The sequence below is a fragment of the Pieris napi genome, chromosome Z (genome assembly GCF_905475465.1).
Source record: "Pieris napi chromosome Z, ilPieNapi1.2, whole genome shotgun sequence".
Taxonomy (NCBI): Eukaryota; Metazoa; Arthropoda; class Insecta; order Lepidoptera; family Pieridae; genus Pieris; species Pieris napi.
The window spans coordinates 10,549,421-10,572,496 of record NC_062259.1 but is presented as its reverse complement, the minus strand read 5'-3'; the positions used below and the strand labels follow the sequence as shown (position 1 = coordinate 10,572,496).

Here is a 23,076-nt window from a genome sequence, read left to right as displayed (position 1 = left end):
GCGTGACCACCGCGCCGCTGCGAAAAAAGGTGCGAGTTCGGAAAGTGAGTTACGGAATCGCTAGGCTGATGAGATTCCTTAATAAATTATATAAGTTTTGACGTGCTAGCATACCTACTGAAGAACTTTTGAACTTTTTAAACTTTTTAAAGTTAGCAATATCCACTAATAACTTTTATCTATTGTAACTCATGTTTCCCAGTAATATGACTATTTTACTGTGAAACAATAAACATTTTGATTTAATTTTAACTAAACAAGAAAATTGAAATTCAAAAGTTTTCGTAAGCAATGTTTCTAACTGGCCAATTCTAAATATTTTCAGTGTTACCCACGTATTTTATTTGTTGGTCGTTTCATTCTGTAAACTAAATCATTACACAAGGGCTAATATAAGCTATTTCATGAAGTGCAGTCTATAGAAACAAAGCTCACCTGATGTTAATTTACTATATAAACTCACACAAAAGACTTGCAAATTGTTGACTGCTTTTTAAAAAGGCTCTTTTCTTGTAGAAAGGTCCTAACCGTAAAACGAACCGTATAGGAAAATCTTGTTATATCTTGCTATGGGCAGCTGTTTCCATATAGAGGTGCGCGCGGCATGAAATTTTTTGCCATATTTTAGTGGTTTTACAATCCTCTTTTGTGTACGAAGTCGTGTCAACACACGAATACTGTTGGAATGTTTATTCCAAAACAATAATGCAGATTTAATTATGAAATACCTGTCAACAAAGGACAAACACTAGTGACATTCTACGTGATAAATTAAATGTTTGAATGTGCAGTTTGAGCTTTGACACAAAGTCAATATGAATGGACATAAATTGCGTTTTACAAAATCTACATTTACAGCTCCGGTGGTTTGATTTGCTTAGTGGAAATATGAATTTATTTAGCCTGTATAAGGTAAACAATTTCAACAGAATGAATATGAATATGTAGCTCTGACATTCGGTTAACTTCCCACCTCGAGGTTTGCCTGTCGGAAAACGGACCGTACCGGTTATATTTTTTCTATATGTCTATTTAGTTTTTAAAAAATTTCTTGTGTTTCTCGTGTCGAAAATTCAATCTAATTCGTAAGTAATGTATAACGCGTATAGATTTTAAGCAAATATTTTGTGTTTTTAATACTACTTATTATTTTTTTTTAAATACTATATATGAACTTATTTAATTTATCACAACCATCGTGACACTGACTGCCACCTCATGAGGCTTGTGGTAAAACACTCCTTGGGTGTTTTTACTTTTTCACAAAGTCACAGGTTGAAAAAGCCCCTTGGCAAAATTGTGTTAATAAAATGTATTGCTATTGAATTGCGTTAATGCAATATTTCAATTCCATCCAATCATATTATCCAAAAGTTATTTGTCAACTTGTGTGGCACCTTGCTGGACAAAATGAAGTAAGGTTTATTCTAAGAAATATTTTGTCAATTCGCCTTTCTGATCGAAAAGTTCAGTCCAAATATAATAATAAATGGAAATAAATAATATATCATGTGCATAATCAATGAATTTACTTCAACATTATTAAGTTTTTTTATAATTTGAAGTGTATAAAACACTCAATTCTTGTATCATTCTGATTTTGGGCAGCAAAATATAATTCATGTCGATTTAGCCTTAGTTCATGTAAAATCTCGGTTTAAACGAAAGTGAATATATAGATTATAGCATTGTTTCTCAGTGGCTTGAATGTACGCCGGTGAACGTACGTTTTTGACCCGGGGGGACCTCGCGTTCCCCCGGAACTGCTTGGAGCGGCATAACCACTAAAACCTCGCGGCGACCTGAACAGCCGTGGGCGGGCACGGTAACCTTGTCTGCGTACGGCTCTCAACCTTAAGATGGAGCATTCGAATATTGTCTGTGTCCCAATGATCTTTCAGTGTGCACAATTAACACTCGCTTGTACGGTGAAAACAGCGTAAAGTAAACGGCATGCTTTAGACATCTGTCAGGCACAGAATGCAGAATGCAGCTGATTAACAAAAAAAATATTTTTATAATTTATAGCAAATATATTGCAAATATATTACTATTGCAATTTAATCCGACCGATGTATTCTTAGAAATTTATTGCTTTGTCAGTACTACAAGAACCATTCCCTTTATTATATTACATCTTTCAAATAGATCAAAATTCTCAGATACTAAATGCTCAGTTACTAAGCAGAACCAGATAGCAACGAGTATTGTCGAGACCTTGCTAGGATATACGAGAAAAGATATGATAATTCTATATAAAATATACCAACTATAAGGATGCTTTGAGGTGCCTAGAAGGGTAGTGCATCCGTTATGCCACCACTGCAGCGCTCCGGATGACTCGAAGCATACTGTGGCTAAGTGTGTCATCTGGAAAAGGGAGCGTCATGACCTGGTAGGAAGAGAGGAGGTCTGGAATGCAATGGTCTCCTTCCGTGAGCATGTAATGCTGCAGAAGGAGGCTACTTAGCGATTGAGCGAGAGGTCTGGGGTTGACCGTAGACTGGCCAGTAGTTTAAGGCTGGGGTCTTGCTCTTGAGCGGCCTGGAATAGCAAGTCTTGATTTAGCCCTAGTTCCCTTGGATTGAATGCCTTAGCGAACCCCGAGGGCCACTCTTAAGGGCGTGTGGAGTGGGTAGGGTACCCACTAAAACACCTCAGAACCCCCGCCTCCTCTCTCAATAGCAAACTCTTTAAGTGTAGACCCAGCCCCACAGTCCCCGCGTCAAGTTCGACATCCATGGCGCGGGCCTGCGTAAGATCGTTTTCACCTCATAAAAAAATTTCCAACTAAACATACAAAGACATAAACATACTCTTATTTTTAAACTAAATATATTTTTTATTCGTCATAAAAACTAATTCTATATTTTTTATTGACGTTTTCTTATAATGCCATGTCCTTGCGATGGTTGGCGACCATCATGGCTAGTTTAATTTTGGATGCCGCGCTTCTAAACAATGACTTGGTGCTTTGGCCAAACCATTCCCTAAGGTTTTTCAACCAAGGTGTGCGTCTGCGGCCAGATCCCTTTCTACCTGCCACTTTGCCTTGTATCATTAGTTGTTATCACCACCCTTATGTAACTTATAGTGATACTGACAGCAATCCCGAGAGAATTAGATTTTGTTCCGCTATCGCAAGCTTGCGACATTAGCGCTACGGATATTAAGAGAATTATATGCATCGTAGTTTCTAGTACTCACTAGTACATTTTATTAGTATAGTTAGTGTTGTTAGTTTAACTAATTACTAACATACACCAAATGCACCGTTATAGGTGATATTGTTTGGTTTTAGTTACATGACAACATGGAAGACGATAAAAATAGAGACATTTCATAAACTATTTTTTTTTTTTAATATAAATTTCCCACTATCCCCGACTCTTGTGGTGCGGGACCTTATTTTGTACATATATTTTATAGAGACATATACATACACATACACACATACATATACATACATACATACATTAAGAGATTTCCTAATATACATATATATCCATACATAAAAATACACATATTTCTATTTTATATTCATGGGCCAGTGGGGGCCCGTCTCACCTCTGCTACGCTCTTGTTGCAGCGAGTGACACAGCTCACTACCTTACTGCAGAAATCTTCCAGTTGCGATCTGAAGTTTTTTAATATATCCGGTAAATGCTCGGTTGTTACCTTTGTATTGATTTGTTGCTCGAGATCGCACCTGGGGGCTCCGAATATAGGACTACAATGAGATGTATCACTGTCTGACTCGTTTGTGAGTCGCACGTACACGACGGATCTGTCTTCAAGCCAAATCTGTGCAGGTATTCAGCAAACGCCCCATGTCCTGTTAAGATCTGCATCATTTGTGGGCTAGGTCTTTTTTGTCTAATAATTTTGTACCCGTCTATAACACTACTTATAAAGAATTTTGTTGTTTTAGCGGTATGGGCATCTTTGTACCGTTTGTCCCACTCCGATATCGTTTTCTGTCTAACCTCTTTCCTGATGTAAGAAAGTGGTATCTTTACGTAATCCACATTTGTCCCCAATGTTTCCGCCGCCTCCTTTGATAAGGCGTCCGCTCTCTCATTTCCCGGTATACCGATGTGGGCCTTAATCCAATGAAGGTCTATGTTGATGCCTTTTTCTCGGCTTGTTCTTAGCTTATGACGAATTTCAACTACCTGAGGATTTAGAGAGCGTTCGCCCGTGATGGCTACCAGGGACGCGCGTGAGTCACTATAAATTGCGGCATGTTTTTTGTTTTTGATGACATCATCGACTGCACTGTGGATGGCTATTAATTCCGCTTCTTAAACTAATTACAAATACGAAATAAAGCTTGAAATAAAATATGTCTCTGACGTCATTTTAGACAGACATCGACACAAAACCAGAAAGGAAATGACAAATTTTGATCGTAATAAACGTCCAGCCAAGTTCAGCTTTTGAACGTCGCAAAAGTGAAGCACCTTTTGCGACGTTCAAAAACGATGTTATCCACTTACAGAAACAGTTTGAGATACAGCAATGCTATACAAGTATGCCCCGGAATTGTATTTACCTTCTTTACAAAGCATACCGAGTTGTAAGTTATGTTTTATAAACAGAAAAGCTTATAAATGAAATTGAAATACCTTTCTATTTTCTTTAAACTATTCAAAGGGCTTCTCTGTAAAACTTGTTTTTGTACTTAATTCTATTTGCATTTTTTACTTCGAATACTATATAACTGAGTCTTACTTCAGAATAAAACATTAAAAAGGCATAACACATACTTAGATAACATTATACTTTTGCAATGTATAGCACTTAAAGTAAATTAATTTGTCAGAAAAACGAAGAGTGCAATTTATTTTTATTCACAGAAAACTAAATTAATACTAACATGTGGTATTAAATATATTGTAAACATGGTCGCTTGGTGGTTAATTTTTCTAATTAGAAGGCCGAGGCTTGAGGCCGTGTGTTTAACACTGTAATTGATTATTACGTTGATTAAAAGAGACAAAAGAGAACTGAAAAACATTGTTATAACATTATCTGATTTTTTTTTGATAGGGAGCTCACCTGATTTTAAGTGATACCAGAGGGCTCGCGAATGCGTTGCCGGCCTTTTAAGAATTGGTTCGCTCTTTTCTTCAAGGACGTCGATTTACATTTTATGCATAAATGAGTTAAGTTTCCAGTTGTGTAAAGGAATTTATCAGAGTTACTCGGACAACAAGGCTGTAGCTTATTTCAATACGAACTATTCTGGACTGAAAATCAGAAACAGACTCAGTGTAAAACTAAACGGCTAGCATTCCATAACTTTTGCCATTATTAAAATATTTCGATGTAATGTTGTTCAACATTGGAAAACAATTCTTCGTTATTAACTGCTAATATAAAGAGATTTTAAGTCGGTTTTCACAAATGTTATAAAAAAAATTAATCAGCTGAAACGTATCATAAGTTATAGGATGTTGATCAATAGTGGTTGGTTTAAGGGGCAATTAGCAATATTGCCCGCCAGTGTTCGTCCAATTCGCGTTTACAACGGAAGGCAGAACGGGCATTACGTGACATGGGGAAGCGATCATTGCCTATTGTTTCATTCAATGCCTTGAACGCGCACCTTACAATTTCGGCATTCACTCTTTGACTGTCGAAGGAGATGCTCCTTCAACGTCGCCGCCCCTCAATTTATTAAACACGTTAACTAAATTTATTTAATTGAAGTTCGTGGTATCGTGCCATCTGACAATTAGATCACTATCGTTTTGCGAAGTTTACATTTCTTTTGAGTTGTCGTATGTGAACATAAGGATGGTTAATAGAAGAACAGTGTAGTTGTGTTTGTGATAATGAGTCCTGTTGTAACTATTCATCAAATTATGGGTAACAACACAGATGTGGTGAGTTTAATAAAATGGATTAGGAAATTTTCCTTTACTAAAATTATTCGTAGCAAATCTAGAAAATACGTATGCGTAGCGCTGTAGTAGAGTTAACTTGTTGCTTTCAAACTGTGCAAATCGTTTCGTAGTTTCATGTTACAGTTACAATTTAATCAAAATAAACAGTTATGCGTATTTGGTTACGTTTTAGATTAAAAATAACTATAAATTGTTTTTTACTTTGCTACAATATTTGACAGCCTGTAATTCAATTTAAATAAGAAATCTTTGAATATTTAATCACATTTTGCGGTGTTTGCTAGTAAATTTAAGAAACATATTTTTCGATCAAAATATCTCAGTTAAGTATTAAACATTGTGTAAAGCTACCTAGTAAGTATGCTGCGTTGGGTTTGGGCACCACAAAACGTAAAAACTGCCAATAGAAGACTTTACAGAACATCCCTCGCTTACATTTAGTATATTATAATTTTTAGAAGTGTCACAACTAAAAAACAGAACATACTTTGATGACCTCATGTAATTAATCATAATCAGAATGGCGCGTAGTCTTCGTACAATCAATATCCCAAGTTTCCTCGGGCTACAACCCTCGCGAGAGGTTAATTATTGTGCCATTTAATGGCTTAACAAATGACTAGTTCGTGCCAGGCATTCATTGGACTGCATTTAAAGTGAGTTGACAAGATCTGTGTATCTTTAAATTACTTACGAGTGTTGTCTGATTAATTTATATAATCTGTACTTATGTTATGAATCGAGCGTTGAGTTGGTTATTGTCAGAAACGAATAGTTCCCGTAGAAGTATTCTTTTGTGTTAGACCATTTATCGAGGAAAGCTTTATAACATCGCACAATGATATAACTGACGGGTGAAATGCGGGGCAATACACCACCCCTAAGATTAGTTAATCAAATAATATAGACAAGTTAACTTAATAAAACAATATTATTTTTCGTTTTCTATAAATAAAAATTCCTAGATATTCTATCAAATTAAGTCTGTGTCACGGTATTACAACTAAATACGTTACAATATTCTCCGTGTTTAATCGGGTTCCTACCATCGTTCCTCACCACAACGTACAACATTTAAACCCGTATTTTTTATTTTCAAAAATCAATAGTAATAAGACGTTTATACGATGAAGTGGAAGATTCATCCCTGATCTCGGAACCCCGTCCATCCACCGATTAATTCTGTATAAATTCAGCACTGAGAAATTGACATGTCTTAGACCCAAAAACCGACTTGTGCATAACTTGCCCCTAAAGAATAAAGTAAAAATAGATATAATTATTAAAACATTTCAAAAATAATAACTAAAAAACCTAATCAGTCACATTATTCATAAATAAATTGTCTTTGCGTAAAAAGTGGCATTTTTTCACCCTTTTATTCACCATATCGAGACCCGTTGTCTCGAAAACTTTCAGAGGTAGAACTGTGGTAGAGGCTTAATAAGACCGCACATAGGACTAACTCAATCCAAACGATTCCAAACGTACGATTTACTAATTAACAACAAGGAATGGTTCGTTCCGTTAATGAGGCATTTCTAAGCATAAAACGTACTTTTGTCGTTAAATACATTGTCATAACTAATAAATATGTCGATCCTCGTGCTTCTGATGTCATTAGAGTGTGTGTCTGAATTTTTATTACTTGTTTATTGACACAGTGAAAAGACACCAGTGGCGCTACAAACGCTTAGTACTGGACCTCAGATTTGTGAATCCATACGGATAATTTTATTTTTGTAATAGGCAAGTAGGTGATCTGTGCCTGACACGCCGTCGACTTTTTGGGTGTTGTCACGATGTTTTCCTTCCCCGAGCGAGCAGCGAACGTCCATTGGTGCACAGCTGGGGTTTGAACTTACTACCTCATGGATAACAAACGATATTCATGTGACATGGAAGAGTGTGAAAAATAAGGAACATTGATTTATAATCACTCTATATTTAAGGTTATTTTCTTGTACATTAAAATGGTGAAGTGTCAGCTGAATACAGTGACAAGAAGACTTGTAAACCGTCCTTCATCCTAAATACGGCAGGTAATAAATAGTGTTCTGTTTTATTAAGACTCCAACTCCAAGGGTACCATGGGGGTAAAATCATAAAAGTTTTTCGATGAAATGTAAACAGAAATGGAAATGCAAATAAACAACTTATTCGAGCAAAATAACAAGAAAGAAGAACCTCAGAACAACATAACATTGAACAAAAATATGAGAATGAAAATAGAAAACCCGGAGAACAATATTTAACATTTGTAAAAAGAAAAGAATACCTTTTGGATTGTTTTAAATAATACAAAAATTATCAAAGCTGATTTGGAAATCGCATTGGAGCCCATTGATACTCTGAGAATTTCCTCGCATTAGTCTTGATAAAAAGTAAGATACGTCCAATACTAATACAAACTTTTATTTAGTCTGATATTGTTGCATGGTTATACTCAAGACTCTCCCAACGTATGGGGCGAACACATCTGTGTACCTGATTATTAAATAACCGCTATTGTTTCATCATAACCTTACCCAGGACTTCTTGATTCTTAATCGATCTTGATTAATAACACGTATTATTTGTAGTAACAGTTGTGGCCTAAATAAAACATTAAAAAGGTGACATTTGATGATCATTAAATTTAACTAATATATAAAGTTAAATATCGAATCAAAGTATAGAAACAAGCGATTAATTGAAGAAAGAGTTACAACAACACTTGCGAGCATGAAATTCTAAGCAACAAGGCTACACACGTGGTTGAATTTAAAGTGTCTAACAAATCAAAATTCATTTATTCATATAGAATGGACACTCATGAACGTCAATAAAAAATTGAATATTTTAAATTAACGTTTATTATCAAAAAATATATCTTTATTATGTTACATATCAGTTCCCAAATCAAGGGTGTAGAAACGGCGAGATGAACTCGTAAGATACTCTACGCTAACCTATTTTTTTTTTTAATTTCTTCTCAAATAAGTTAATAATCAATATATATTAAGGTATAATTATTATCAATACCTTTAAATATCATATGCTTGATTTCATGGATTTAAAAGGAAATCCTTGAATCAGACGCAAAACTGATGTCCCATATTGGACACCCTGTACGTATAAACACCGTATTCGCAACAAAGTACAGAGAGAAGAGGAATTAATTCTGTCTGCGCTCCGACCGGGTATGGAACCCGAGACCGTGCCGTCCACGTTTAGCCTACTCTTTCTACGCGTATTGATGATAATAACGAGATAAGTAAACAAGTAACTAGTTTAAGATTTAGTTAAAATTTCATACAGTCCTACATACGGCGAAACGAGCCTTAACAGGCTACTTAGCCATGTGAATGCTGAAGCACTCCAACTTCTTGACTTAACAGGAATAAGACGCCTAAAGAAAACTACTTAAACCTTTTGAGTTCATAAACCTAATGTGGTGATTATAAGTGCAAGTCTCATCTCAAACACAAACATAATGACTAAAAATTATAGAACACTAAGACTGTTAATGAACATTACCTTAGTTTAAGCTATTCACTAGTATTGTCGAAAATTCAACATAATATTACTTAGCCATAATTATTATATAGGCTAGATTATAATTCATATACAGTCGCACTCTTTATTGTAGGATAAAAACGTAAAGACATTATTTTCTATTAATATCACCGTAATATCAATTTTCTTTTACTAGAACAGTGCTTCGTGCATCGAATAATCTTTAGCAAAGATACTATAATTTATTTAAATTAATTGTTGACAAATTTTAACGGTACTAAACCTTGCCTAGGATATGGTGCTTCGACCTTGTCTTCTAAATTTCATCGACAATCTTATTGTTATTCATTGCTCATAACCACGTAATATGGCCGACATACACGCTGTATACACTCCAATGCTATTCGATAACAATGGAAAACTCTTTCGAAATATCAAGGAAAATAATATAGCAAGGAACTATTTTTAAATTTCAACGCGGACTGAATTTTTATGATTCAAGTTTGAGCTTTGAATTTGAATAAATAAGTGTATTAATTTCCTTAACACTTTCCTTTTTTATTTTAGAGACTGTAATAAATATTCTTAATCATGAGATAACTTAATAGTAATGTAACCAATTTTGCTCATAAAGCTCGAATTCTAGCCTATTCCAATCAAAGCAAAGTAATATTGCATAATAAACTTGCCTAAAAATAAAATTCAGTTCCAGACTTTATAATTGTTGTTGTCCCACTATTGTTTTATTATTTTAAAAGACCTGCATACTTAGGAAGGCGTGCATGTCATAAATACAGAAATGAAATGCGTTTAATAAGATCATACTTATCCCCTAAACGTCATCTCCTGTAAGGGAACATTTTTAATAATACAATAATGTAAAACTATTTCAATATAATATTTATTCCTGGAACAATTTTCTCATTAGTTACTTACTCCGTATGCAAATGCAATCACGAAATTGGATCCCAACATGAATTCAACAAGTCTATTCAATGGAATGTAAGAATTATTTAATATCCTAGAATCTGATTGAATTATCGTAATAATACAACATTATATTTATTCCCGTTGCAATTTTTCTCGTTAGTTACTTACGTTATGAAATCACGATATTGCATACCCTAACATGTATGCATCAAGTTGATTCAATAAAATGTAAGATTTTATTTAATATTATAAAATGTAATATTTATTCCGACTTGAAGAACTCAACAACAGTTTTGTACGTATATTTGCAGTATGGAAATTTAATCATTGGGCACATTGCGGAGTTTATTTGATTCTTATATAGGCGTTAAGCTTTCAGAGGATTATACACGCTTGTTTCCTCTTATAAAATAATTAAAATAAGATTTTAAACGAGTCCACTTCTCCAAATGTTGCCATCTTAGCAAAGTCAAACGAAACCGATGTTGATGTGATATAATTTTTTTACAAATAAGTTCGTAATATAAATGATTTTTTAAGCGATTTGGAAAAACGACAGTGGTTTATAATTCGATGTGTATTTTTTGTTTATTTCCAAAAAGCGTAATGGGATAGGACTTGTAATTTTTAATAATAATAATTGAGACTCATTTATTCTATAAAACAATACTATACTAAGCAAAACGGTACACATACTTACTTTAATAGAAAACTAGTAAATTTTTTTCAAGAACCTCCAAAAGAGTAAAGGTTTTCTTCAACCGGATCCATCTCTCTCTATCTTGAGCCAATCTTTTCAAGCCAATTCTGTCAATCTTCTCCACCAGCTTGTTTAAGCTATACATTGACTTGGCCATCACATGGAAACACATTGTATCTCACAAGTAATACATATTATATTAAATTACATTGTTTAGTGCGATTGCCAAGTCTAGTTATATATTAATTACAAAAGATTTGTATTACACTACTGCCACATACAAAATTAATTTAAGTAATAAAATACTCAACCCAATATTTTTCTAAATTTTTCCCTTAATTTATGTATGTATGATTTAAATTATCATCTATGACTGTTAGAAGTGCCTAAGTTTTGATGATCAGTCAGTGAGTGACAAAATTAAGAAAATTGACTAGTATATTCTTAAACTACTGGCTCAAAACGAATTAAATTCAAAATATGCCTTGTTTGTAGCCCTGCTTGACAACAAAATTCAGGCTTCTAATTTTATCCACAACGAAGTTATAAGGGGGCAAAAATGGCCTGCCTTGCGATTCTGTAACTCACTTTTCGAACTCACATCGGTTTTCACAGCGGCGGTCGCGCTCAAATCAGTCGTAAAGCAGTCATTTTACGATTTGGCATACTGATAAGGAGGGGCTTGTAGTTTATTGTTTAAAAGTTTTAAGAAAAGGATGGTACGGCCGTGTCGCTTTTTTGCTATACTTGTCGGGCGCACTGCTGAGCTTCCAGATACCTTTGTGTGTCCAATTAAGTTGTTCTAGTTTGACTCGGCTTACAATTTTACAGTGTTTATATTTATCTAGTTTAAATACCTCGGATGGTATTGGCGATTCCACATACTGCTGTGTTAGATGCTTTTGCGTAATCTATCACAAAAATCTCGTTTTTGGAATGTAACTTCTTTAACGGCGTTGGAAAAAAAATTACGTCACGTGACGTGGTCACATTTTTGCGTTACGCGCCATCTTTTTCTTGTCCTACAATTTCGGATCCAGTTTATTGATTAGTTGCAAGATTTGTAATATTTACATATAATAGAGATTTTAAAATTATCTTTTCTCTAGAATGTTTCTTTTTGTCAATTTAGTTTTACAAGCTTGGTATTAAGGATACCCAATTCTATTAGGCTTTTTGTAACGCTATCTTTTTTTTATATTTGACTATCCTAAGTCTGTATTATATGTGTCTCATATTCCCTTTTAATATTCTTATGTACAGATTTATAAAGACGGCTTAGCTCTAGCTTTTCAGATCCTGACAAAGATTTTTTATGTTGCAAGGAGTGAATCCTTTTAACTGATATTATCTGAGATAATACGTCATTTTCATGGTTTTAAAGAATTTTGTAATACTAACAATGAATTTTCCATGTCGCTTTTTTGTATATATTTTCAATGTAAATAAAGAAACAAACATTTTTTTAATCTAAACCTAAACTTAAAAAAAATATTATAACTAAAATATATTACTAAAAGGAGTTCCGATACTGGCAGCGTGCCCCCTTTGAATAGCTAGACTAATTCTTTGTCCGAGGTAACTGCCAGCTCTTCGGTACCCTGCGATATCGACTAACCTTTTAGCTATTTCCTTATCAATGTGATAATATTTTTTTTCCACAACACATATAATTTAAAATAGATTAAGATGAAATACCGAAAAACCTTCGCCGAAGATATTATAAACGAAAGAACATGCACTCATATGGTAGATGATAGTTTCATTGCTGGATGATTAAATAGCAGCGTAATAGTAGTCGTAAACGTCGACAAACGGCTTGACCGCTCGAGTTTATGTCGGTCATGCTAACACAATACAACCTATATTGTTTTTCTAACCTCGTATCATTTTATTTTCTAACTATCCTAGGAGTTTACGTATTATCTACGAGTGATGAAATATTTCAATAACGAAGAATGGTCACATTAGCTGTACGGCTCTTGAAACTAGACTTTTTTCCGCCACTTTTTGTATACGTGGGTAACACTGAAAATGTTTAGAATTGGCCAGTTAGAAACATTGCTAATAATTTTTTTTTAATTCAAAATTTTAAAACCTTTGGTAACCTAATGTAGGACATTGCACTCATTTGTCATTTGTATTTGTGAATTGGCGGCAAATCTAAAACTATTGTCACGTGAAAATGAACCTAACGCGAAAAAATGTTCGGCCACTGATTTATTATGACTTTCGTTGTGGGCTTACTAAACAACAAAGCTATGATAGGCTGCGATTATCATTTCTTAATGAAGCCCCATCTCGTGCCACTATTTACAATAAGTTTAACGAGTTTAAGTGTGGACGTAGCAATCTCAATGATGATCCGCGTGAGGGACGTCCTTTAACAGCGACTACTGAAGATAACATCAGTGCTGCGCGAAGCATGATAGAGGAAGATAAGAGAGTGACGTATCAGCAGATACGAGCAAGCCTAGGCATTGGTATGAGCCAAGCTCAGTGGTTCCATCGAATGCAACGATGTGTAGAGAGGAACGGAGATTACTTCAAAAAACAATAAAAGTATTGGCAACTACATTAAGCCGTTTTCCATTTTCTAAAAATTTTCAGTGTTACCTAGGTATATAGGACTGGCGTCTACATTATTTTCTTAACAGTCTTTATTCATTACTAATAATAGTGAGAATCCTATTTAAACCTGATACAAATTTCAGCAAGTGCGAAGGAAGTTGGAGCCTGGAACTACAAGCTGCTGGCGTCGGTTCCGAAACAGAGTCTGCGGGGCTCTTGGCCTGCCAATCAAGCGTGGGCCAACCAAACCTACTGATTGGTTTTTGGATAAGTTTTCCGCTGAAGAGTTCTATGCTATAGACGAGCCGGAGGAAAAATGCGGCCCTAGTTGGCTATGCTGCTGGAAGCGGTCTGTAGACCCTACCCATTCAGTCCACTACCAAGTAAGTATTATTTTAATTACATATCTAGTAATCGCAATGTATATTGCATTTTCAAAATTTTAAATTATTTCAACTAGAAAAACAATTATTTGTACAGTGCAAGCAAAAGCTTATAAAAATTAACTTTCATGTAAATAGATCATCAATGTTTCGAGAACCTTCTATTTACGAGCTAGTTTATGCCAATCCTTAATTAGTTTTGTCCACGAATTTTTTTAAATGTGTGTGGGGTGTATGACGCTATGACCTCGAAAGATCTTCTAGCGATTATTGCTCGCTTATATACTAATACGATTATTTTCAAAAAGTTGTAGTTGTAGTTTGATAAGTTTATTAAAAGATAATAGCAATTCAAACTTAATATGTAAAAACAAAGCTAAAAGCTACGGTTTTTTACATGACATATTCTTAATTTTTTTATGTATATTTTTGTAATATAGTAGTTAAGATATTTGAATAGAAATGTATATTTTACGTACGTAGGTTATTGTAGCAGCTGTATATTATATAATAAAATTTTACTACGACGATTGCGATTGCCTGTATACCTCTGCTTCTTAAACAGAGAAAAATCCAGCCAGCCTAAAAATTTAACAGGAACTAAAATTCTGACTGGATTTCTTGCTTAAGTAAGCAGGTTGAGAAATTAATACACTACAATACACTTAACTAGTGTCTCTAGTGGCTCGCTAGTTACGTTATTTAGTGAATAAATATGAGTAAAATTAAACTAATTTTACGATAATTTAAGTACAACATATACATATATTAAATGCGCCAAAACTTGTAATACAGGGTCACTTTTCGGTAGAGTATTTTTTTTTCACAGTAACAAAAAGTTATGAACAATTTTTTGCAGCTAATGACTTCATCTATCTCCTAGTTGCGTTTTATCGATGACTTTTTGACCATCCTGTATATGTTGTACCTACGTTGTATTAATGGGTACTTACGGGTTTTGGCGGCGCGGGTTGTTAAAATATAACTTTATACCTATTTAACTTAGTACAATTTGTATATAATTGTGGAGTGTATTTTCTTTATAATATGATTGCTCAATATTTGGATAAATGGAAAGAAAGGATGTCGGCACAGTACCTTCAACCTCGTGGCTTCTTCTCGTGGCTGAATTCCTTTCTTTACACCAATTAACCATATCCATATCCATAACCATATCGCGGGTCATCAAAATTGTAACTAATGACCGCTTAATCCTTGTCTCCAAATGCAGACTCAACGTCGTGCGCGCCACCAACGAGCCGTGCTTTAGGATTTGGAAGCACTTTAGGTGGGTGGTAAGATATGCGTCTAGAGTTCCTAGACGCATATCTAGAATTGGTATATTGAGCAACCATTAATATAAAATGAGAACGCAACCGGCGCAACCAGAACACTTAATTCTAAATTACCTTTAGAATTAAGTGAATTAACTGGTGCAGCCAAATTATCACATTATGTAGAAAATCACATAAGGGAACAGGAAATATATTGCACTTAAAATTAGGTTATTCTATATATAAAATACATAACATTTATGCAAACACTTATTTGTAAATTAAGTGGCTACCATGAGTGACTTAGCTTTCATTGAGAATAATTTACAGTTGTGTACCTTAGTGTTAGAAAAATATAGATTATAAACGCTAATAAAGTGATAACAGCCATAATTCATTTAGATCAGAATCCCGAGTGGCATTTAAATATGGTACACTATTTGATATAGGGACACAATTTGCTAGCCTGTCCCTTATGTGATTTATACGTCATTATTTATCTCTTGGGCGATAATAGGGTTGCAGTTCCAATGTATATCTGGCTTATGCATAAAATCTGTGTCATCACATCTTCAAAGTTGTCATCAATTATTTGATTTCCTCTTGTATACTTATAATCTTCCTCTTGTATACATATATACCTCTTATAATCATCATTTTCTCATATCTTCGTTTGGTAAATGTTCTTTGTAAGTGTTTATCGTGTTATTGCATGATTGAACTGAGTGTTTAATTTAAAGTTGTTCATCGTAACTATTGATGTCTCGTCTTATTAGTTAATATGTCCATTTGTGGTTGTTAAACATCTGTTTTCCCTACGTGTACTTTTACTTTCAATCAAGAGGCGCTACAACTTCACATAAAAATAGATTGCTTTTGTTGTTGATATTTTTTAAGTTTATTAATAAAAATATAGGTGATTAGCCTTCTGTGTAGGCTATACAACAATCCAATATTGTTTACTTATCGTATGTATGTTTTATGTAGCACATACGATCATGAATTAAGTGTCATGTAAAACCTATTAATAACCCCAAAGCCGGGATTTGAACCCATGATTTGGTTAACAAAGCAAAATCCTTTGTGTCAATTTTTATAAATACACATTCAGTATACGAAGAAATCTGCTTTAAAGTTTACAAAGATTTTTTTCAAGAACCATCCAATCTACGATAATCGAGGACAAAACAAAACAAATATAATTTATTGAAACTTATACCTTATCTGTAATACAAAAAAAAACATTTGTACTCACGTCATTTTTATTTGTATTTATATCCTACGTTTTTCATTCAGTGGCTTGCTGTTGTGTCCCTTGCCGTTCTCTATAATATGGTTTTCGTGATTGGCCGAGCTGTGTTCTGGGAGCTTGACAAGGCTTCCACTTCCTGGTTCGCGCTTGACTACCTCTGCGACGCTATTTATTTGATTGACACCGCTATTCACATGCACGAAGGTAAGTAATTGTTTATTATAACAGAAAAATCGTTTTAATGTAAAAACAACAGACTGGCAATTAACCTCAGTTTGTCACCTGAGTAAATATTTATTTTAGCAGAATTATCTTATTGAAGTTATACTTCTTTAGGCGCGTTATGAAAAATTTATGAGAGTGAAATTTTACGATGCGTGCGCACCGTTACACAAAATTAACAGAATGAAGTTAGTTCTAGGTGGCATGAAAATCGATAATAACTATGTTCAAGTTGTATATTCTAGTATTTTTATATTTAGAACAGGTGTTTCGTTAGAAAGAAAGAAAGAAAAAACTTTATTATACACAATATACAGGGTATTTACAGTACGTAACAGTACAATTAAACAGTGTGAATCAATAAATATTATTTTGGTGGTTTTATTAAATCAATTTCATATACGACGGTGATAGTATTTACTAATAATAATTTTATTGATTAATTTTAATATGTATCGTTTATCACTACTGCATTTTAGTTATTTTTTTTCCATACGCCAAAGAAGTATAACTACTAACGCGTGTACATAAGTACACACACTCTTTTTTTTACATGTATTGTGAATCATGATATTACGTCTTACGATAGTGACGTAAAACTAAGTCGTTTAGAGCTTGCGTTTGACATTTTTAATTCTAATAAAGTTGGCGCTGAACCCCGAAGGACTTGTAACTTAGAAGATAAGCAAATGCAGGCACGAGGCAAATATGCGAATTAATATAAAATAAGGAAAGTTAACATGAAAAATGTTAACAGTTGTGTTTGTATATTTTGCGACATGTTAATATATACGTATGTCGAATCTAATGACATCCTGTTGCGGAAATGTTATTTATATTTATGTAGCATTTAGTTATGAAAGAATGTTATTTGTTTGTTTCGGTATTAAAGCGATTTATCGATGTAATTTCAGTTGCGTCGAATATTCGATGAGTATTTTACACAAATAGTTTGTAAAAACTATTTTCATACACGGATTATAAATCAGAGGGAATAGTTTTTGTATATACGGCAAGAATGTAATTCTAGATTTTGTGTTTTTATATTTTTAATAACACAAATTTTTTAATTGAACCTTAAGAAAGGATTTTAATTGAACCTTAAACTTTTTTCTTAGTTTAAGCTCATAATTGAGTTTAGAAAAATTCCAATGCAGACTTTCTGAAAATATTCATCAAAACACGAAGATTAACTAAAAAGCACTCTCACTGGCGCTTTCTATATATAACCAGCTATGGCAAATATAATGCTTTTTTCCGTTAACGTTATATTTAAACAAGCTATATTAAGATTGACGACTGAAGACAAGGTGAAATTTTTTTCGACAGTCACATTTGTAGATTCCCACCACTATCGCGCATTTTTCCCCACTATGCCTTAGTGTATCACAAATCAACAATTTGGCACCTACACGCGTCGTCCGCTGGGCGCGCCTTGCGTCATCAAATTTAGCTAACGTGTAGGTAAACATTTCTACCAGACTGCTTTTTTCTGCGTAAATATTGCACTCATCGCACAAGAGTACACGGAGCCGTGAAGAGGGTAAACACTGCTGGAGCTTGGAACATAATTATTAGAGAAGTTAATTTTTGACACGCATGACTTAGCTTTACCGCTTGGCGATTTAATGATGCCCGAGAGATTGCGAGGCGATTTGAGAAGAACTTGCTATTTATGTGACTTATTTATTTTTTTATTTTTAACTTTGATTCATTTGTTGTACGTAGTTCGATTACAATTAATTTGATTTGTAGATGATATTGTGTAAATTGTTTTTGCTTGCGTATTTATTATAGATTCATTTTGCAGGCGATGGATTATATAATTTGCGATTTTGACCTAAACATGTTAAAGTAATTATAAATTTATAAATTTCAGGCTATTTAGAACAAGGGATTATGGTAAGGGACGCCAGGATGCTACGGCAGAATTACATGAAGTCCGATTGGTGGCCATATGATTTCATTTCTTTAATTCCAACTGACATCGCTTATTATTGGTGGCCGCCGGGAAATTGTGACTTTGTGAGTATTTTTATTTAACCTTAGTTTTTTTTATTACCATTAATTAATTTTATCTTACTCATCTTTTTACAATACACTATATATGTCGAACGTGATAACGTGGAGTAACATTCCAACCAAATACATTCTTCACCTTAGTTATTACTATGTCAATATTGGTTTCAGGATCGTTTGCCGTGCCCTGTTATTGTCCGACTCAATCGTTTGTTTCGACTGCCCCGCATGTGGGAGTGGTTCGATCGTACCGAGACCGCCACAAGCTTTCCGAATGCCTTCAGAATTTGCAAGGTTTGTTTTTTTTGTCATTATATATAAAACTAATAATATTATACATAACTATACCGTGTATGGACGATATGAAAAATGTTGAATGTTCTTTTTTTTTTATTTACAGGTCGTCATGGCTATTTTAGTACTTATTCATTGGAATGCATGTCTTTTTTTTGCTATCAGTTATGCAATTGGGTTCGGAACAGATAATTGGGTATACAACATAACGGGCTCGCGCAATGAAACTTTGGCTCATCAATATATTTATAGTTTTTATTGGTCAACTTTGACCCTCACCACTATCGGTGAAACACCCCAACCCGAAATTGATGTCGAATACATTTTTGTCGTCTTAGACTTTTTGGCGGGAGTGTTAATTTTCGCAACAATCGTGGGAAACATCGGATCCATGATTTCGAATATGAATGTCGCTAGAGTTGAATTTCAAAACAAAATGGATGGAGTAAAACAATATATGGCGTTTAGAAAGGTCAGCGGTGAATTAGAGGCGAGAGTGATCCGATGGTTTGCTTACACATGGGCCGAAAGTGGGGCATTGGACGAGGAGCACGTTTTGGCGTCCCTGCCCGATAAACTGAAGGCCGAAATAGCGATTCGTGTACATCTGGATACATTACGGGAAGTTGAGATTTTCAAAGATTGCGAGCCGGGATTATTGGAGGCACTTGTTCTAAAACTGAAACTTCAAGTGTTTAGTCCAGGTGATTACATCTGCCGGAAGGGTGACGTGGGTAAAGAAATGTATATCGTAAAGCGTGGGCGATTGCAAGTAGTAGCAGATGATGGAACCACAGTGCTGGCAACTCTTGGTGCGGGATCTGTATTTGGAGAAGTTAGTGTTCTGGATATAGCTGGAAATCGAACTGGAAATCGGCGAACAGCAAACGTTCGTGCTCTTGGATACTCTGATCTATTTTGTCTTGCTAAACGCGATTTATGGGAAGCTCTGGCAGACTATCCAGAAGCCAGAGCAACTTTGACTAAGCGAGGTTGTCAGTTATTACGAAAGGTTGGTATTCCTTTTCAACTTTTAGACTCACAAGATACAAATATTTAAAGCACCTAAATCTGGCACTGCGTCAAGATTACTACACGCTATTTACCTATCGCTATTAATCTTTAAATGATATAAAGTATAAGCCAACATAACGCACTCGTTTATAATGCAATTATACTGATACTGATGCTATTAATTGTAGGATGGCTTGTTAGATGAAACTCTGTTTGAAAGTGCAAAAACAACTCAGCTCAGCTTAGAAGAAAATGTGCGTAAATTGGAATCAACTGTTGATCTTTTAAATAATCGCTTACAAGGACTATTAGCGGATGTAGGACAAGAACAAGCTAAGCTGAAACAACGAATTACCAAAATAGAGTGCAGGTATGTATGCGAAATATTTACAATTAATTTTGCACGCAAGTTGTTGCCTAGCGAATGTTTTTGCTATTTGTGTATAACCATAAGCAAATGTACACATACGATTAAGTAAACGTTGTGTAAATAAATGTGAACAAATATTTTTACGTCAAATCTTTTAAGGGCTTATCATTTCAGATTCGATTCGGATGAAGAATTCGATTCGGACGATACATCACCCGAGTTACGTAATGAAATGAAAGCTACCAGCTACATGGAATCGCCGTCCTGTTCAACACAGTATGGATCAACAGTTGACGCCAGTCATCCGGTCCGAGAAAGAGGATATTCGCTCTGCGTGGACAGGTCACCAGGCCTTCTAGAAATTACACCAGAACCACGAAGTAAATCATTGAGATTAAAACGAAAGGAAATTCCAAACTGAAAATATTTCGACATTATTGTTGGGTTTTAAAATATGTGTAATATCTTTATTCAATTATTAATAAATTAGTATTTATTTGATAATAATTTAATCAATGCAGGCCAACTGTTTTAATCAACGCTTATGGACGTGTATATCATAGTTCTTTTTAATATATTAAAAGCGTAATAACGCATATATTCAAATGTAGTAAAATATTCTCTGTGTCAAGTAGTAGTTTTATATGTACAGCGGGAGAATTTCCTAATTCAATTAAAGTTTCATTGCCAAAATGTTTATTTTGCTTTGCTATTGTATAATTGAATCAGGAATATTGCCCGCTATAGTTTGAAGTACGAGGCAATGATGCAAGGTATAAATTTGTGATGTTATGGTTGGACATAATATATTTTATAAGAACATATATTATGCTGTTACGGTATTTCTAGATCAAAGATCTATAGACAGTGATTAAAGTGTGTCTTTAAAGGGTATGTATGTCAAAACCTTATATTATTGTATCGATATAAAATTCTTTATTCTTAGTATTAAAATTTGAAAAACTTATGTAGGATTCGATTCTCTATTAAATAGAATATGTACTGGTATAGAACACTTAACATTAAGCTTTTAAATAGTTATTTAAAACAAATTATATTTTTATTTGTGAATTTACATATTTTACCGTGAAGATATAAAATTATGCTATTGTAAACGAAATGCAAGGTTACGTACAAAAACAATCTAAGTATAGGAACGTTTAATGTATGTATATGTAAATTCAAATTATAAATTTTCATCACCTACAAAATTATATCTTTATAAACTTTTAAAATTTTTAAAACTGTGTTATGTCAAAGTAGCTATATAATAATAAAAAGAAAACTATACATTTCCAGACTAAAACACTTTTTTAGTTTTTATAGCGATTGGATATTGGATATATCAATTAATATGTATTTCATATATAACTAATAAAATAAAAAAAATTTAAAAGTTATATTATTATTTTAAATATTGCATTTTGTATATTAGAATGAAAGGAAACCTTCGATATTTTTATGAAAGAGACTATAGGAACAGAGTATATAGCAACTATAATAAATAATATAATATTTTTCTCGTAAAAAAATAACAAAATTAGTTTTGTACTTTTGGGAAAAAGCTATAACGAAATAAAAGAAAACTATTTAGTGTTTGATAATTTTTTTTAAATAAATATTCAAAAGGATAATCGATATAATATTTTGGAAAATATACTAAAGATACAATATTGTAAAAGTTTAATACTAACGTTACGTTTGTCTCTGTAAATATTTAAAAAATCTTAGTCAATTCGTGTTAATTATAAATAGTGTTTAACTTGACAAGTTAGTTAATTAAACGAAATGCAAGGTTACGTACAAAAATAATCTAAGTATAGGAACGTTTAATGTATGTATATGTATATTCAAATTTCAAATTATAAATTTTCATCACCTACAAAATTATATCTTTATAAACTTAAAAAAAAAATTAAACTGTGTTATGTCAAAGTAGCTATATAATAATAAAAAGTAAACTATACATTTCCAGACTAAAACACTTTTTTAGTTTTTATAGCGATTGGATATTGGATATATCAATTAATATGTATTTCATATATAACTAATAAAATAAAAAAAAATTAAAAGTTATATTATTATTTTAAATATTGCATTTTGTATATTAGAATGAAAGGAAACCTTCGATATTTTTATGAAAGAGACTATAGGAACAGAGTATATAGCAACTATAATAAATAATATAATATTTTTCTCGTAAAAAAAATAACAAAATTAGTTTTGTACTTTTGGGAAGAAACTATAACGAAATAAAAAAAAACTATTTAGTGTTTGATATTTTTTTTTAAATAAATATTGAAAAGGATAATCGATATAATATTTTGGAAAATATACTAAAGATACAATATTGTAAAAGTTTAATACTAACGTTACGTTTGTCTCTGTAAATATTTAAAAAATCTTAGTCAATTCGTGTTAATTATAAATAGTGTTTAACTTGACAAGTTAGTTAATTAAACGAAATGCAAGGTTACGTACAAAAACAATCTAAGTATAGGAACGTTTAATGTATGTATATGTATATTCAAATTATAAATTTTCATCACCTACAAAATTATATCTTTATAAACTTAAAAAAAAATTTAAACTGTGTTATGTCAAAGTAGCTATATAATAATAAAAAGTAAACTATAC

At 33.2% G+C, this 23,076-nt stretch overlaps 1 protein-coding gene across 1 annotated transcript; it reads left to right on the top strand.

The window, feature by feature from the left end:
- Positions 1-5,651: 5,651 nt before the first annotated feature.
- Positions 5,652-21,696, top strand: LOC125062882 (cyclic nucleotide-gated cation channel subunit A-like). The gene is made up of 8 exons (XM_047669110.1): positions 5,652-5,891; positions 13,755-13,994; positions 16,565-16,724; positions 18,622-18,767; positions 18,933-19,055; positions 19,162-20,067; positions 20,258-20,439; positions 20,614-21,696. The coding sequence occupies exons 1-8, from the start codon at positions 5,841-5,843 to the stop codon at positions 20,858-20,860; spliced, it is 2,055 nt and encodes a 684-aa protein (XP_047525066.1). The 5' UTR covers positions 5,652-5,840; the 3' UTR covers positions 20,861-21,696.
- The last annotated feature ends 1,380 nt before the right edge of the window (positions 21,697-23,076 follow it).

Coding starts and splice junctions, on each gene's coding strand:
- LOC125062882 (XM_047669110.1), top strand. CDS start 5,841: ATGAGTCCTGTTGTAACTATTCATCAAATTATGGGTAACAACACAGAT. Junction 5,892..13,754: donor TGGGTAACAACACAGATGTG/GTGAGTTTAATA, acceptor TACAAATTTCAG/CAAGTGCGAAGGAAGTTGGA. Junction 20,440..20,613: donor ATTACCAAAATAGAGTGCAG/GTATGTATGCGA, acceptor TTATCATTTCAG/ATTCGATTCGGATGAAGAAT.